General features: G+C 50.2%; 3 protein-coding genes across 3 annotated transcripts; 2 read left to right on the top strand and 1 right to left on the bottom strand.

Moving 5' to 3' along the window:
* The first annotated feature begins 1,009 nt into the window (after positions 1 to 1,009).
* Positions 1,010 to 4,475, top strand: LOC122623388 (tyrosine aminotransferase). The gene is made up of 4 exons (XM_043802525.1): positions 1,010 to 1,713; positions 2,936 to 3,450; positions 3,512 to 3,805; positions 3,870 to 4,475. The coding sequence occupies exons 1-4, from the start codon at positions 1,350 to 1,352 to the stop codon at positions 4,215 to 4,217; spliced, it is 1,521 nt and encodes a 506-aa protein (XP_043658460.1). The 5' UTR covers positions 1,010 to 1,349; the 3' UTR covers positions 4,218 to 4,475.
* A 126-nt stretch (positions 4,476 to 4,601) lies between these two features.
* Positions 4,602 to 5,628, bottom strand: LOC122623389 (plasminogen receptor (KT)). The gene is made up of 3 exons (XM_043802526.1): positions 5,496 to 5,628; positions 5,182 to 5,422; positions 4,602 to 5,116 (listed from the first exon to the last, which is right to left on the bottom strand). Exons 1-3 carry the CDS (start codon positions 5,583 to 5,585, stop codon positions 4,983 to 4,985), a joined length of 465 nt encoding a protein of 154 aa, XP_043658461.1. The 5' UTR covers positions 5,586 to 5,628; the 3' UTR covers positions 4,602 to 4,982.
* A 305-nt stretch (positions 5,629 to 5,933) lies between these two features.
* On the top strand, positions 5,934 to 16,293 carry LOC122623420 (sodium leak channel non-selective protein). Its single transcript, XM_043802575.1, has 16 exons — positions 5,934 to 6,156; positions 6,926 to 8,258; positions 8,314 to 8,426; positions 8,497 to 8,607; positions 8,674 to 8,817; positions 8,882 to 10,411; positions 10,475 to 10,606; positions 10,677 to 11,042; positions 11,125 to 11,875; positions 11,935 to 12,234; positions 12,836 to 13,030; positions 13,254 to 13,440; positions 13,560 to 13,814; positions 14,064 to 14,337; positions 14,397 to 14,559; positions 14,625 to 16,293. Exons 2-16 carry the CDS (start codon positions 6,972 to 6,974, stop codon positions 15,564 to 15,566), a joined length of 6,750 nt encoding a protein of 2,249 aa, XP_043658510.1. The 5' UTR covers positions 5,934 to 6,156; positions 6,926 to 6,971; the 3' UTR covers positions 15,567 to 16,293.
* Positions 16,294 to 16,620: the final 327 nt, after the last annotated feature.

Raw genomic sequence — 16,620 nt, 5'->3', positions numbered from 1 at the left:
TATGCATATGCAATTATGCAAATCGGTGGGATTATATCAATGGACTTGGTGTCGCAGTGCATTCCACGTTTGTCCAGATGTGCATTTTACGTACTTTCTAATTAAATGTAAAATGCGCCGTGATTTCAAAGTTTGTTGTAAGTAATGGGTAGCTGATAGTCGATCATATATTTTTTCGTAGTAAAATAAATACCGAAATATATAACTAAGTAGCTTAACAAGGTGCTAAAACAATTAAATATATCTCACAAATATTTATATACAGTTCAGGATCTTTGGTGAACTTATAAACTTTATTTATTCTATTTCTACTTTTTGTAGGAAAATGGTGGTTATTATAGGCAATATAGAAACTCTTGAGTTCAGCTGGTTATAAGTTACTCGGATCGATGACCGCTGAGATCGGAGAACATTTAAATCCTACAGATAGTGTCTGGCCAACTAAATGGGTTGCTTGGCACGTGGCTTAGTGGCTTAGTGGGGGGTGGGGGACTGGAGACTGGGCGAAATCTATCTCTCAGCCCTCGACCACTCGATATGCATTAATGGTAATGGTTTTGGTTGGTTGGTTGGTTGGTGTTTCAAATTGGCCCAAGATGTTATAGACAACATTGGCGCATTTAAATGAATATATCGCTGCGATGCGGCGCCTGTTGTTGTTTATATCAAATCAAATCAAATCGATTCGAATCGAATCGAACTAAAATCTGGTTCCGAGTGGGGTTTAGGCATTATATGAATATGATTTCGAGCCGGCGGGTATTCAAATCAGTCGACGCCCCCCCTATGTTGTTGTTATTTCAGTCTTTCGATCGGCCCTCTCGGCTCGAACCGAAGCCAAAGTCAGGCGCGTGATAGCCGGCGATGTGAGTGTGCGGCGCTATATACCCACTACTATATGCGTATACATATATGAATGGATGGATGTCTATATGGAGAGCCTATATGGCAGCCCGACTAAACGGAACGGAGTCCGCCAGAGGCGATAAAAGCCCCAAGATATCGCCCAAGTAGATCAGTTTAGCACAGAATTCGCAAACGACTTGAAAGTAAAGCCAATCGAAGCCAATCCAATCGGTTACGAGTATCTACCGTATATAGAAGACCCTTCCGTCCAACACAGAGCTCCCCAAAGATCGCATCTCTAATGCTCGTCTGGAACGATAAACAGGATACCAACTTCACATTCATTTGAGCAGAGTGCTCCCAGTTGCCAGTAATCGGACCGGAGCCACCGTTTTGTACCCAAAATATTAGCAACATTTTTGTTTGTGATTTTTTTTTTGTTGTTTGTTGGGTTTTCTTCGATTTTCTTTCGTTGAATTGGGAAAAGGGCCGGCCTGGTGATAATGCCCAGCAGTGTTGCCAACGAGAATCAGTTCCGATACCAGAGCAGCCGCAGTCGGGCCAGCTGCCCAGTGAGCCGGAGTCCCAGTGAGCCGGAATCCCCGGCGCCGGTGACGCCCAACTGCGATGTAGTCGACCAGGCGCTGGCCGAGCTGCAGCTCCAGTCGCAGGAGATCCGGCAGCAGCAGCAGGAGCACCTGGTGGCCACCACCACCACCACGAGCAGCAGCGGAAGCCGAAAGCGATCCGGATGGGAGATTAAGGGCTCCAAGCTCTCACTTAACACGCACAATCGCATCCGGAACATTGTCGAGTCGCTGAAGATCAAGCCGAATCCGGAGAAGCCCATGATACCGCTGTCCATTGGTGAGCATCACATATAGTTTTCTTAACTTATATATCTATAGAGAAATTCGAAAGGTTTAAGAACCTCTGCCTATTAGGCATTACCTACTAAGAACCCTTTTAATCATCGTTTATTAACTTATCTGCATAGATCGTTTAGATTTTTAAATATTTTTTAAATTTTTTTAAATATAATATTTCAAGTTTACATATCAAACTTGCAGTTTTTAAAAGCAAATCCTTAATATAGCCCAGATCCCAGAACTTAGCATAAGTATAGCATGTTTAACGTATTTTTGCATTATCAGAATGACTTTGACTTTTCCATTTTTAATAAAACAAAATGTTCCTTAATCAGATAGTAAATAATTTAGCTGGCCAAAATTGGAAAAGAAGGTAGTGCTGACCATCCAGTTTCGTGGGAAACCTGCTCCTCATTTCACCACATCCCCATAACATCTCTGACGTATATGCTACAAGTTTCTGGGGCAAATTTGAATATTTCCGATGCGCGATCTCTTTTGCTCTTGCCGTCTTATATATGCATATATTTTTGGCACAAAACCCTCTACAACTAGCTTTTTGAACACAATGAGTTCGCTGCGATGCACACAGCCATTGGTTATATGTACACACCCACAAAATCGGGCCAATCAGAGATCGGTGCATGGCGATAATGGCTATTAAACGATATATAACTGAGGAACTGAGAAGTGGATATAATGGTATAGCTCTACATATAGGAATTCGGGCTGCTGGCTTAGGAAATTTACAGAGAAGCTTATTTCGCCGATTGTCGCGAGTTTCTAAATTTGTGCTAAAATATGCCAGATACCAGATATATAAAGTCTGTAAAGCTGTTGTTGTTTCGATTGTTGTTCTTGTTTATATTTTAATTTGTTTGTTATTTTTGTTGTTTTTTTTGTTTTTTTTGTTAGTAATATTATATTATTTTTGTAGCAAGGCACGCGCACTGTATTTGTATTTTGTGGGGCAATTTGCATAAAATGTAGTTCCACCTGTTTGGCGGAGTCGAGAATCGAATTGAGCCCGGGATCGGAGCCGCATTATACTGCTGGCCTGTGTTTACCCATCGGAATCGGGAATCGAAGCTAGGCGGAAACGAACGAGTTAGCCATTGACCCAATGCAATCCGAGCTTCGGCTGCGAAGTCACCTGATTTTTATTTTGGGCACGACTTTTGCATTCCGTTTCCAAAAATAAATGCACCTTTTCTTTCCAGGTGATCCCACAACCTTTGGCAACCTAAAAGCCGCCGACGAGACGATGAAGGCGGTGCTGCGTTCGCTGGAGAGCGGCAAGTTCAATGGGTATGCCAGCACCCAGGGCCATGAGGTGGCCCGCCAGGCGGTGGCCAAGTACAGTGCCCACCAGCGCAGCGATGGAGAGATCGATCCCAACGAGGTGGTGCTCTGCAGCGGCTGCTCCTCCGCCTTGGAGTACTGCATCCTGGCGCTGGCGGATCGCGGGCAGAATGTGCTGGTGCCGCGTCCAGGTTTCTGTTTGTACTACACGCTGGCCGAGGGACTGGATATCGAGGTGCGCTACTACGATCTGCTGCCCGATCAGCAGTGGCGCGCCGATCTCGTGCAGCTGGAGAGTCTGATCGACGAGAACACCGCCGCCCTGTTGATCAACAATCCGAGCAATCCCTGTGGCAGCGTCTACGATGAGAAGCATCTGCGCGAACTGATCGCCATCTGTGAACGCCACTATCTGCCCATCATCGCCGATGAGGTGAGTGCTCACCCCCACCCGTGAACTTTTGGCTCATTGCTGTCTTGGTGCTGTCTTGCAGATCTACGAGCACTTTGTGTTCCCCGGCTCCAAGCACTTGGCCGTGAGCAGCCTGACCACGGAGGTGCCGGTTCTCTCCTGCGGCGGCCTGACCAAACGCTTCCTGGTGCCCGGCTGGCGAATGGGCTGGATCATTGTGCACGATCGCAAGAATCGTTTGCGCGATGCCATTGTCGGTCTGAGGAACATGTGTGGTCGCATTCTGGGCTCCAACACCATCATCCAGGGTGCATTGCCCGACATCCTCACCAAAACACCGCAGTCCTACTTTGACGGCGTGATCGACGTGCTCCACGTAAGTGTATCACTTATAATTACAACTAAATTGATTATAAAAATCGCCATTTTTACCCTGACAGTCGAATGCCTTGCTGGCCTACAAGATGCTGAAGCAGGTGCGTGGCCTCGAGCCCGTGATGCCCAACGGCGCCATGTACATGATGATCGGCGTGAGCATCGAGCGCTTCCCGGAGTTCAAGGACGACACCCACTTTGTCCAGGAGCTGGTGAACGAGCAGAGCGTCTTCTGTCTGCCGGGCAGCTGCTTTGAGTACCCGGGCTACGTGCGGATCGTGCTCACCGTTCCCGGCGCGATGATCGAGGAGGCGTGCTCCCGGATCGCCGAGTTCTGCGATCGCCACTTCAAGAAGGAGGCGCGCAACTTTATTGAGCACGGATTGCTGGATTGCGATGATCTGGCTTTCTGAGCTGGGAGCAAAACATTTATTAGACATTCTAGACTACAATTTGTATCAAGTGTACATAGGTATATAATATATATATATCAATCATTTTAACTATCCAATAGAAGGAGTATTGTCTCAAAAAATTGCTGAATAAGTAAAGCGCGTCACACACAGATACATAAATAGAGTTTAGAAAGAGCGAGTAATCTGCGGCTAAGTAAATGGTCGTTATGGAGGACTTCTGAATATATAAATATAAATATATATAATATAACTATATATATAGGCCTATATTTGAGCTATCTGGCGCTGTAGGCTGGCTTGGGGTTCTGTGCGGCAAAAATGATTCGTTTGTGAATTGTTAAACTTGGTGAAGGTATTGCTCCTTTGGAACAATCTGATATGATGATGCTTTTTGGCTAGTCACAATTATTTCCATTAGTTTTGAATCAATTTACAGGCAGCCTTTATCTAACTTGTTATTTCAATTTAAAAATGCTGAACATAGTAGCATAAATTGGATATAGTTGCAAGTAATGCTATGTATTCGTTGTAAGAACTTGCCAAATGCAATGGTGATTAAAGAATTCGAATGCTGGTGAGTGTTGTTACGTGTAATCGAATGGTCCCCGCAGTTGAGCATTCGGCACTGTTTATGCCACAAAATATACAATTCTAGCTAGAGGGGTCCTATGTATTGATTGTGGAGCGTGTTTGAACGAGGACCTGAGCACGAGAACCCAATCCCGCCTACAGGCTAACGGGGAGAGGGACATCCTCCTGGCTCTACATGTGGTGCGGATGCATTTTCTTCTCCATTTCGGTCTCCACGCGGGCCTCATCGATGCCGGCGACGGTGGGCAGGCCGCCTGGCCAGTGCAGCAGCTCCTGCTCGTGCTCCATGATCATGTTGGCCTCCGCTGCAATTGAATTGTGTTCTTAACACTTGGTAACTGAATCACACAATCTAGAATGCCAGACCCACCTTGGATGCGGTGCATCTTGCTGCCGTAGGCCCAGTCCGAGTAGTAGCCCACCACGAAGGTGAGCGGCAGGAGCGGAGCCAGCGCGGATACGCTCCTCACCCGCTGGTAGTAGCTGGCGCAGCCGTAGACAGCGCTCAGGTAGAAGCCGCTCAGCCAGTAGAAGAGCTCCCGGTGATGGGCGATGGCCAGTGCCTGTTCCCGCTGCTTGATCTGGTAGTGCATCTGGATCCAGCGCTCCATCTGAGTGTGGTGTGGTCGCTTTGGTCATTTGGGGCATCTCCAATGGATTATATAAAAAGGAGGGTGCACTCACCTTGAGCTCCTGGCACTTGCGGTAGCTGGGATCATCGTGCTCCGGATAGCCACTGCCGGAGGTTTTCTTGCACGAGGCCGTGGCACCCATTTCGATGTGATTGCTGCGCGGTTTTGTGGAAATCTCCCGTTGTCGTCGGTTTTTGGCCACTCCGCGCGGAGTTGCCACTCGACGACGACAAAGGGTGCCCAAATCGACCCGTCCAACTGCGCAGGCGTCGTCCTTTTTTTCGGGGGGTGGCTTCGTCCTGGCTTCGGAACCAGCAGAGCCACTCAAAGTGACGGCCCAGCGGAGCTGTCAGTTCAGTTGGCTGACTGGAGCACTGCCTGACTAAACAGACTGAGTGGCCGCAACTCCCAGTCTCCGCGTCCGACCAACACATACAACACAAAAGAAAAAAAAAAAACAAAGAAAAAGGACCCATTTACGAGGACCTCGGCGCGTGTTTGGTTTAAAAACGAAAAAAACGGCTTTTTATTGCCGCAAACTAATTTGGCAAACCGGAAAGTGCGGCCAACCGGATATATATTCTTCGTATTTCATTAGTGCCCCGTGCAATCCATTGATGTGGTAGAAATCTGTGATAGAAATCGCGCGAATCCTCGCACCACTCCGTCATCGAAAGTGAACCATCCCACTGCCGCTCCAACTCAGGCGAAAAGTGAGTAGACTATGAGTAGACAATGGAAAATGGCAAAATACCTTTACATAAATCGAGCTGATTCCGAGTTAGAGCAATGGAATTCGGTTTGGTTTTGGATTGGAGTGGGCATAACTGCTTTTGGTTGGTAATGACAATGGATTTGCGAGTGGGGATGGGAATGGGAATGGTACTGGGTTGACTGTAGTACACATAGATACGCATATACGACGAGAAGTGGTTGCTCATTCGGGGGTTGCAAGTGTCATACGCCGAGCTGACTGTCTTGATTCACACTGAAATCAATTGGGATGCTATCGCACATCTTGGTTAAAATACCTATAAGAAATACCTATCCAAAAGATACAGCAAATAATCAGATGCATGAATACTCGTATGTCTAGTGTGAAAAGTGAGGAAACAAGTTTATTAATTACATATTCTGAGAAATAATTGAAACTATTGAAATGTATACCTATAGTAAACCTTTGTATTATATCTGCATTTAATTACACATTTCTTTTGGGGTATTTCAAGTATTTTCGCGCAGTGCAAGCGGCGCCAGTGGGAGTGGGCTTGAGTGGTGCACCTTCAGCCCACCTTGGCAGCTGTTCGAATGTAAATATTGACACAGGTCTTGGCTCTAATTGCCGCCTAGTTGGACGAGGGCAGATCCTTGAAATCTGAGGGTGCACAATAATCGCTCATAATGGCTCCCACCTAATATGTTGTTATAAACTTTCTAATATTTAAATGTAAACCTAGTAAAGCTGAAACCATCTGCCCACAGCAGACATTACTTACCGACCGTTGCTGGGTCAGGATGCGCCGCTTGAATGATTGACCGCCTACAGATTCGTCGCTTGGGTGCAGCTGCTAGAAACAAACGCGCAGGAGGCGGAGGCGGCGGCGGAGTTGGAGCAGTAGGCAGCGCCGGCGGCGGAGGAGCAGGGGCGGTACCGGGAGCGGCTGGAGCGGCGGGGACGGGACCGACCACTGGAGCGTCAGCGGCAGCGGCAGCGACAGCGGCCAGCGGTACAAGCGGCAGTGGTGGCCACCATCAGCACCACTCGCACCATTCGCATCCGTCGTACTCCACGAGCGGCATCAACACGCCGGCGACGGCCAGCACCAGTTCCTCCAGCGGCAACAGCTTGACGCCGCAGCAGCAACAGCAACAGCAGCAGCAGCAGCAGCATCCACACCATCAGTCGCATCACGGATCGCACCACTACGCACACCACCAGCAGCAGCATACGCATCACCACGCGCCGCCGCACACGCACCATCCGCATCCGCATCCGCACGGACATCCGCATACGTATCCGCACCTGCGACACTCGCAGCCGGCGTCCGCCAGCCAGTTCAGCTTCAATCCATCGCCGGGCAGCAGTCCTGGCAACGGACTGGGACTGGGCGCTCGCCAGGATGCGGCCAGTGCGCTCAACAGTCCGACGACCATTGTGAACTCCGGTAGCGGCAGCGGCGGCGGCAGCAGCGTCGCCTTCGGCATGCAGCCGCAGCAGCAGCAACAGTCGTTGGCCGGCGGTGGAGGCGGTGGCTCCTCGGCGACAGCGGCTCCATCCTCGGGCGGTGGCCACAACAATGGCGCCGGGATGGCAGCGGTCGTTGCTGGTGGCGTCGGTGGTGGTGGTGGTGGCGGTGGTCTCAATCTGCTCGGCGGACTGGGCGGCATGGGTGGCATGGGCGGTGGTGCAGCTGCCGCCGGCATGGGCATTTGTGGCGGCATCAGCAGCACCGTGGGCAGTGCCGCCATCACCGGAGTGCCGCCCATTGGACTGGGCATTGCCACCGGGATTGGCAACAAGATCATGCTGGGCCGCAAGCAGAGCCTGAAGGGCGGCGAACCCTTCCTGGCGGACTACGGACCGGAGGAGTCGCTCAACGAGAGCGCCGACATCGAGTGGGTGAACAAGCTGTGGGTGCGCCGCCTGATGCGGCTGTGTGCCCTCGTCTCGCTGACCTCCGTGTCACTGAACACGCCCAAGACCTTCGAGCGCTATCCGTCGCTGCAGTTCATCACCTTTGCCTCGGACACGGCGGTCACGCTGCTCTTCACCGCCGAGATGATCGCCAAGATGCACATCCGTGGTGTGCTGCATGTGAGTGCGGTGCACTGGGAGAAATGCCATGTACTTTAGCCATACACTTTTGCAGGGTGAGGTGCCTTATTTGAAAGATCACTGGTGCCAGTTCGATGCTTCCATGGTCAGCTTCTTGTGGATTTCCATCATTCTGCAGATCTTCGAGGTGCTGGAGATAGTTCCAAAGTAAGTATGCAGCATATCAATAAATTAATAAATATAATAATATAATAATAATAAATAAATTTCATCTTAGGTTTTCCTATTTATCCATTATGAGAGCCCCGAGACCCTTGATCATGATTCGCTTCCTACGCGTCTTCCTCAAATTCAGCATGCCAAAAAGCCGCATTAACCAAATCTTCAAGTAAGTATCTTTGGCTCAATGAAAATTATATAAATTATTATAATTATTATAAACTTTGATCTACAGACGTTCGAGCCAGCAAATTTACAATGTGACACTGTTCTTCCTGTTCTTCATGTCGCTGTATGGTTTGCTGGGAGTTCAGTTCTTTGGCGAACTGAAAAATCACTGTGTGATGAATAATACGGAGTACGATAAATATAAAAGGCCGTAAGTAAACGCTTTATCCGTGTAATCTTCCGTTCAGAATTAGATGATAACATGTCATTTGCAGTATGCTGACAATCAATTCGCTGGCCATTCCGGATACGTTCTGCTCGATGGACCCCGACTCCGGCTACCAGTGCTCGCCGGGCATGGTGTGCATGAAGATGGACTTCCTGAGCAGCTATGTGATCGGTTTCAATGGCTTCGAGGACATTGCGACCAGCATCTTCACGGTCTATCAGGCGGCCTCGCAGGAGGGTTGGGTGTTCATCATGTACCGGGCCATCGATTCGCTGCCGGCATGGCGAGCCGCCTTCTACTTCAGCACGATGATCTTCTTCCTGGCGTGGCTGGTGAAGAACGTGTTCATAGCGGTCATTACGGAGACCTTCAACGAGATCCGTGTGCAGTTCCAACAGATGTGGGGCGCCCGGGGGCACATCCAGAAGACGGCCGCCTCGCAGATCCTGAGTGGCAACGATACCGGCTGGCGACTGGTGACCATCGATGACAACAAGCACGGCGGACTGGCGCCGGAAACGTGCCATGCGATACTGAGATCACCGTACTTTCGCATGCTGGTGATGAGCGTCATCCTGGCCAATGGCATCGTGACGGCCACCATGACGTTCAAGCACGACGGACGACCGAGGGATGTGTTCTACGAGCGGTACTACTACATCGAGCTGGTCTTCACCTGCCTGCTGGACCTGGAGACGCTCTTCAAGATCTATTGCCTGGGCTGGCGTGGATACTACAAGCACTCCATTCACAAGTTCGAGCTGCTCCTGGCCGCCGGCACCACGCTGCACATCGTACCCATGTTCTATCCCTCCGGTCTGACCTATTTCCAGGTGCTACGCGTGGTGCGACTGATCAAGGCCTCGCCGATGCTGGAGGGATTCGTTTACAAAATCTTCGGGCCGGGCAAGAAACTCGGCTCACTGATCATCTTCACCATGTGCCTGCTGATCATCAGCTCGAGCATCTCGATGCAGCTGTTCTGCTTCCTCTGCGACTTCACCAAATTCGAGTCCTTCCCGGAGGCCTTCATGAGCATGTTCCAGATCCTCACGCAGGAGGCGTGGGTTGAGGTCATGGACGAGACGATGATCCGCACGAGCAAAACGCTAACGCCGCTGGTGGCCGTCTATTTTATACTGTACCATCTGTTCGTCACCCTCATCGTGCTCAGTCTGTTCGTGGCGGTGATTTTGGATAACTTGGAACTGGACGAGGACATCAAGAAGCTGAAGCAGCTGAAGTTTCGCGAACAGAGCGCCGAGATCAAGGAGACGCTGCCCTTCCGCCTGCGCATCTTCGAGAAGTTTCCCGATTCGCCACAGATGACCATACTGCATCGCATACCCAATGACTTTATGCTGCCCAAGGTGCGCGAGAGCTTCATGAAGCACTTTGTCATCGAGCTGGAGACGGAGGACTCGCTGGTCGAGAACTGCAAGCGACCCATGTCCGAGTGCTGGGAGTCCAATGTGGTCTTTCGCAAGCAGAAGCCCGTCCGCATCATGAACAAGACGGCCAAAGTCCGGGCCGCCGGCAGTAGTCTGCGCAAACTGGCCATCACGCATATCATTAAGTGAGTGTTGTTTATTTTTGTCCATATTTAAGTGCATATTTTGCTGACCACAAACCGATGCAGTGACAGCAACAACCAGCGCCTGATGCTGGGCGACTCGGCCATGTTGCCCGTGGTGGGGACGAAGGGCGGCGGTGGGTTGAAGTCGCAGGGCACCATCACCCACTCGAAGCCGTGGCGCGTCGACCAGAAGAAGTGAGTAGCTGGGCCCTGCCCCACCGAGGCGGCGCGACCCGTTTGATGTGTGTCCACTACCAATTCGCAGGTTTGGCTCCCGCTCCATTCGTCGCAGCGTGCGCTCCGGTTCCATTAAGCTGAAGCAGACGTACGAGCATCTCATGGAGAACGGTGACATTGCGGCCGCGCCACGTGCCAACTCGGGACGTGCACGTCCCCATGATTTGGACATTAAGTTGCTGCAGGCGAAGCGACAGCAGGCGGAGATGCGGCGCAATCAACGGGAGGAGGATCTGCGCGAGAATCATCCGTTCTTCGATACGCCGCTGTTTCTGGTGCCGCGCGAGAGTCGCTTCCGCAAGATTTGCCAGAAGATCGTGCACGCCCGCTACGATGCCCGTCTCAAGGATCCGCTGACCGGCAAGGAGCGCAAGGTCCAGTATAAAAGCCTGCAGTAAGTGCAGCTTCTCTCCTTCTCTCGAGTGGAAGCCATGCGACTTGCTAACCCGAAAAATAATACCTTGAATCGTTTGCAGCAACTTCCTTGGTCTGGTCACGTATCTGGACTGGGTGATGATATTCGCGACGACGCTCTCCTGCATCTCGATGATGTTCGAGACACCCAATTACCGGGTGATGGATCATCCGACGCTGCAGATCGCCGAGTACGGGTTCGTTATTTTCATGAGCCTGGAGCTGGCGCTGAAGATTTTGGCCGACGGGCTGTTCTTCACGCCGAAGGCTTATATCAAGGATGTGGCCGCCGCACTGGATGTGTTCATCTATGTGGTGTCCACGTCGTTCTTGTGCTGGATGCCCCTGAATATACCAACCAACTCGGCGGCCCAGCTCCTGATGATCCTGCGCTGCGTGCGACCGCTGCGTATCTTCACCCTGGTGCCGCACATGCGGAAGGTGGTGTACGAGCTGTGCCGCGGCTTCAAGGAGATCCTGCTCGTATCCACGCTGCTCATCCTCCTCATGTTCATCTTCGCCAGCTACGGCGTCCAGTTGTACGGCGGTCGCCTGGCCCGCTGCAATGATCCCACGATCTCGCGGCGCGAGGATTGCGTCGGTGTGTTCATGCGACGTGTGTTTGTTACCAAAATGAAGTTGACCCCGGGTCCGGATGAGTCCTATCCGGCGATGCTGGTGCCGCGTGTGTGGGCCAATCCAAGGCGTTTCAACTTTGATAACATCGGGGATGCCATGCTGACGCTGTTCGAGGTGCTCTCCTTCAAGGGATGGCTGGATGTGCGCGATGTTCTGATCAAGGCCGTGGGTCCGGTGAGTTGGATAGATATTTCCATCCAAAATCAGGGCTATAATATAATTTACTTGACAAGGTACATGCCGTCTATATCCACATCTATATATTCTTGGGCTGCATGATCGGGCTGACCTTGTTCGTGGGCGTGGTCATTGCCAATTATTCGGAGAACAAGGGCACCGCCCTGCTGACCGTCGACCAGCGGCGTTGGTGTGACCTCAAGAAGCGTCTGAAGATCGCCCAGCCGCTCCATCTGCCGCCCAGGCCCGATGGCCGGAAGATCCGTGCCTTCACCTACGACATCACCCAGCACATCATCTTCAAGCGGGTCATCGCAGTGGTCGTCCTGATCAACAGTATGCTGCTCAGCATCACGGTTTGTACCTGGGGATTTCAGTGGTGTGGTCAAGCGAATCACGAAGTAACTGCATGCACTTAGAAAATGTTTTGTAAAAATGTCCATATTTAGATGGGTGATATTCAGTTTGAATGGATATACAAACGCATGCCAGATTTAAACAAGTAACAATGCACTTTCATTGCTGGAAAACAAGAGGCAATATACCAATCTCTTGTACAATACATAACAATAATAATAGGTTATTAAATATAAGAATAATTCTACCATATACCGCCAAGAAGTATGCTTCTGACTTTTACAATTGAAAGTCAGAGTGTCATAGTCATACATAATAACTGCATGCCAGCACGTTTGTACAAATGCATATAGATACTATATAGAACAAAGGTGGATTGTGACCCACTATCGCTGGCAAAAATACTACGAATAAGCGAAAGCCAAATAGTAGCAAGATAATGAATGTATGGAGTTATGAATTGAAACTGTTGTATGTGACTGCTTGGCGTAGAGCTTAGAGCTTATAGATAAGAGATTGTGGCAATTGCTATAATCGATGCCCTTGACCAACTTTCGACACCGACTCAGTCTTGTCTTCTGTCTCAATTGTCTGCTGCAGTGGATCAAGGGAGAGGTGCATACGGAACGCCTGGTGATCGTCAGTGCGGTATTGACCTTTGTCTTTGTGGTTGAGGTGGTGATGAAGAACATTGCCTTTACACCGCGCGGCTATTGGCAATCTAGGCGCAATCGCTATGACCTCCTCGTCACCGTTGCCGGTGTGATTTGGATAATATTGCAGACCATTCTGCGGGTAAGTTCATGTTGCCACAACTATCAGCACCACCACCATCCATCCATCTTCCTCACTATGCCAAAAATCACTCAGTTAACACTACACTACACACGACACATGCCACATTTACACATGCCCCGCTGCACAATGAACAATGAACATGAAAACAATAAACAATGAACAATGAACATTGAACACTGACCAGTCTGACCTCTGACCTTTGACCTCTAATCTCTGACAGAACGATCTGTCCTACTTCTTCGGCTTCATGGTGGTCATCCTGCGCTTCTTCACCATCACCGGCAAGCACACCACACTGAAGATGCTCATGTTGACCGTGGGCGTGTCTGTATGCAAGTCCTTCTTCATTATCTTCGGCATGTTTCTGCTAGTCTTCTTCTATGCGCTGGCCGGAACGATTCTCTTCGGTGAGCTGGGTGTCCAAAAAAAACAGAAAAAAACAAAAAAGCTAGAACCAGAGCCGGCCAACTTGGGCCACCCGCCCCCATCCCTACTGACCACTCCACCCGGCTGATTCTCGTTTCAGGCACCGTCAAATACGGCGAGGGCATCGGGCGACGGGCCAATTTTGGCTCACCCGTCACCGGGGTGGCCATGCTCTTCCGGATCGTCACCGGCGAGGATTGGAATAAGATCATGCACGACTGCATGGTGCAGCCGCCGTACTGCACCCTGGGTAACAACTACTGGGAGACGGATTGTGGCAACTTCACCGCCAGCCTGATATACTTCTGCACCTTCTACGTGATCATCACATATATCGTGCTCAACTTGCTAGTGGGTAGGTCTCCCTGGGAATTAGTAGGTCACTCAGGTTTAGTATATGGAATATAGGTTTATTCACTTCACCGATATTGCTAATAATTCATTTGGCTTTTGAGCGCTGAAAATATTACCTATTTTCTTTATCGCATAATAGCATTTTAATCAACTTTAAAATTGTAAAACTTTAAGACTTTAACTTCTTACACATATTTAAAAATCCATGCACATACAATCGAGCTTGATATGAACTTTTCCTCTTCGGCAGCTATTATCATGGAGAACTTTTCCCTCTTCTACTCCAACGAAGAGGATGCCCTGCTTTCGTATGCGGATATACGCAACTTTCAGAACACCTGGAACATTGTGGACATCCATCAGCGTGGAGTGATACCCGTGCGCCGGGTGAAGTTCATCCTGCGATTGCTGAAGGGACGACTCGAGTGCGATCCGCAAAAGGATCGCCTGCTGTTCAAGTACATGTGCTATGAGCTGGACAAGCTGCACAACGGCGAGGATGTCACCTTTCACGATGTCATCAAGTGGGTGATTCTGATCCATATGTAATCTTCATGTGCATCCCTTTACATAACCCTTTCAGCATGCTGAGCTATCGCTCCGTGGACATTCGGAAGGCCTTGCAGCTGGAGGAGCTACTGGCGCGCGAGGAGTTCGAGTACCTGGTGGAGGAGGAGGTGGCCAAGATGACCATTCGCACCTGGCTGGAGGGGTGCCTTAAAAAGATTCGTGCCCAAAACGCCAGCGTAAGTTGCCATGTATTTGATTATGACTGTAAGATGTAAGTTATGATAATGTTTAAACCCCGCAGAAGCAGCAGAATTCGCTGATCGCTGGCCTGCGGGCCACCAACGAGCAGCCGGTGATGCGGCCCAATGTCCAGGAGGACAAGGCTCCCCTGGGTGCGGTGGACAAGTCGGCGATCAGCACGATCAGTGGCGCGGTGGCCGGCGCCTGTCCGCCCACCAGTGATGCGTTCTCGCCGACCTTTAGCTCCACGGAAAACGAGGAGAAGGACGGCAGCAGCAGCGCGTTGGTGCAGTTGCCCCACTCGGAGGCATCGATAGCCGGAACCGGAAGTTCGGCGACAGCTGCGGCAACGGCAACGGGGGCTTCATCGGGACTTGGCATTGGACCACCGGCTGTCCAGTCCGCCGCTCGCCATGTGATGACGGTGGGCAAACGGGGCTATGCCCTCAATCGATCCGATTCGACGGGCAGTTCGGCGGGCAGGAAGTTCCTGGCACCCACCTCCAGTGATCCCCAGCAGCGTTCGACGCTGAGCGACAAGGAGCGCTTGCACATCACCAGCCAGCAGCGGAAAAAGAACTCAATGACCACATTGCCACATGCCGGCCAACTGGGGCAGTTGGCCAAGCAACGCGGCGGTGGTGGTGGTGTTGGTGGTGAGGCCACCAAATCGTCCAGTTTCTTTGCCCAGCTAAACAGCGAGATTGGCCAGTTCCATTATCCGACAATAAACGCTGCAGCCGCCGCAGCGGCCCTGCATGGCTATGGACATGGACATGGCCATGGACACGGCACACATGGTGGACACGGCGGCCATGGGGAGCACCAGCAGCATCATCACCATGGCGGCGCCCTCGGCAGTCCGTCGGCCATGATGAGCCAAATGATCGGGGGCAGTGGCAAGTTGCTGCCGTTCAATAACCAGGCGAATGCCGTCTACGAGGTGCACGACTGGTGGCAGGAACAGGTCCTGTGTCCGCAGACCAGTGATGACGAGATCTAGCAATGGCCCAACATCATGCGTAGGTGGACGAAAACGGGAACGGGAAGCAGGAAGTTCCGCAGAGGAGGTGGAGCCTATTAAACATTATCATCAACTAGTGGCCTAGAACTTTTTTGTATATGCCTATTAAGTGTAAATGTATCGGCCTCACAATTAACGGTTAACAATTCTTAACGAGTATATATATAGAGATTTAGCTATAGTTTAGCACTGGGTAAAAATGAAAGTGTAACAGAAGTTAGGAAACAAAAAGGGCAACCATTAGTTATACGTTTTGTTGTTGTTTGCGTGCTAGATGGTAAATATGATCAGTCAGTCGGTAACTTTGTTATAGCTTAAATATATAAAGAAATATATATTATATATATGTATAATGAGTACATTGCATATGGATTGCATATGTCTTACGTATAGTGCAAATTTATAAGCGCGCTGCCTCACCAAAACAGAGCATTGAAGTTCGTAAATTGAAATTGCCCAAAAACTCAATTAAGTAGCTAACGAAAGCCAACAACTCCAACGTACAGATTCGAACTAACCACGTTTATACCACAAGTAGTAGCCGTAGAGAAAGACAGACAGACCCAGACACCAAAACGAAAGAGATGCCTACTAAGATATTTTGAGATTAGCCAAAGAACTCAGCACAAATTAATATTAACGTTATTACTACGAGTATATAGCCAAAGTCCCCTCCCCCCCCACCAACAAAACCAACAAAAAAAAGCGAGCGTAATAAAAATCGTTGAAATTGCAGAACGTTTTAAAAAAAACCCCACTCTTGGCTGCTCAATGAATGAATGTCTCTGGGTCTCTGGGTTTCGGGGGAACGTGCGCCCTTCGGATTGGACGAACCGAACCGACCGTAATCTCTGGCTTATGCAAACCCGTGCCCGCCATACGGAGCAGGTGCGTGCGTGCCAGGGGGCGAGCAGTGCATCCGTTCCGCCTGCCGGAACGATCGAGCTTTCGGTCGCTGTCCGGAATTCAAATTCTTGCACAGACTAGGGACCCGATGCCGCCCCCGCAACCACGGCTTAAATATGCTCTTGGA

Source organism: Drosophila teissieri, chromosome X (genome assembly GCF_016746235.2).
Source record: "Drosophila teissieri strain GT53w chromosome X, Prin_Dtei_1.1, whole genome shotgun sequence".
Lineage (NCBI taxonomy): Eukaryota > Metazoa > Arthropoda > Insecta > Diptera > Drosophilidae > Drosophila > Drosophila teissieri.
This window is presented reverse-complemented; position numbering and strand designations above follow the sequence as displayed.

Excerpts from the sequence above, each read along its gene's own strand:
- LOC122623388 (XM_043802525.1), top strand. The coding sequence starts at position 1,350 with ATGCCCAGCAGTGTTGCCAACGAGAATCAGTTCCGATACCAGAGCAGC. Across the intron at positions 1,714-2,935 it reads CATGATACCGCTGTCCATTG|GTGATCCCACAACCTTTGGC; the intron begins GTGAGCATCACA and ends TTTTCTTTCCAG. Across the intron at positions 3,806-3,869 it reads GCGTGATCGACGTGCTCCAC|TCGAATGCCTTGCTGGCCTA; the intron begins GTAAGTGTATCA and ends TTACCCTGACAG.
- LOC122623389 (XM_043802526.1), bottom strand. The coding sequence starts at position 5,585 with ATGGGTGCCACGGCCTCGTGCAAGAAAACCTCCGGCAGTGGCTATCCG. Across the intron at positions 5,423-5,495 it reads GCAAGTGCCAGGAGCTCAAG|ATGGAGCGCTGGATCCAGAT; the intron begins GTGAGTGCACCC and ends CACCACACTCAG. Across the intron at positions 5,117-5,181 it reads CAAGATGCACCGCATCCAAG|CGGAGGCCAACATGATCATG; the intron begins GTGGGTCTGGCA and ends ATTCAATTGCAG.
- LOC122623420 (XM_043802575.1), top strand. The coding sequence starts at position 6,972 with ATGATTGACCGCCTACAGATTCGTCGCTTGGGTGCAGCTGCTAGAAAC. Across the intron at positions 8,818-8,881 it reads TACGATAAATATAAAAGGCC|TATGCTGACAATCAATTCGC; the intron begins GTAAGTAAACGC and ends TGTCATTTGCAG. Across the intron at positions 11,876-11,934 it reads TGATCAAGGCCGTGGGTCCG|GTACATGCCGTCTATATCCA; the intron begins GTGAGTTGGATA and ends TTACTTGACAAG.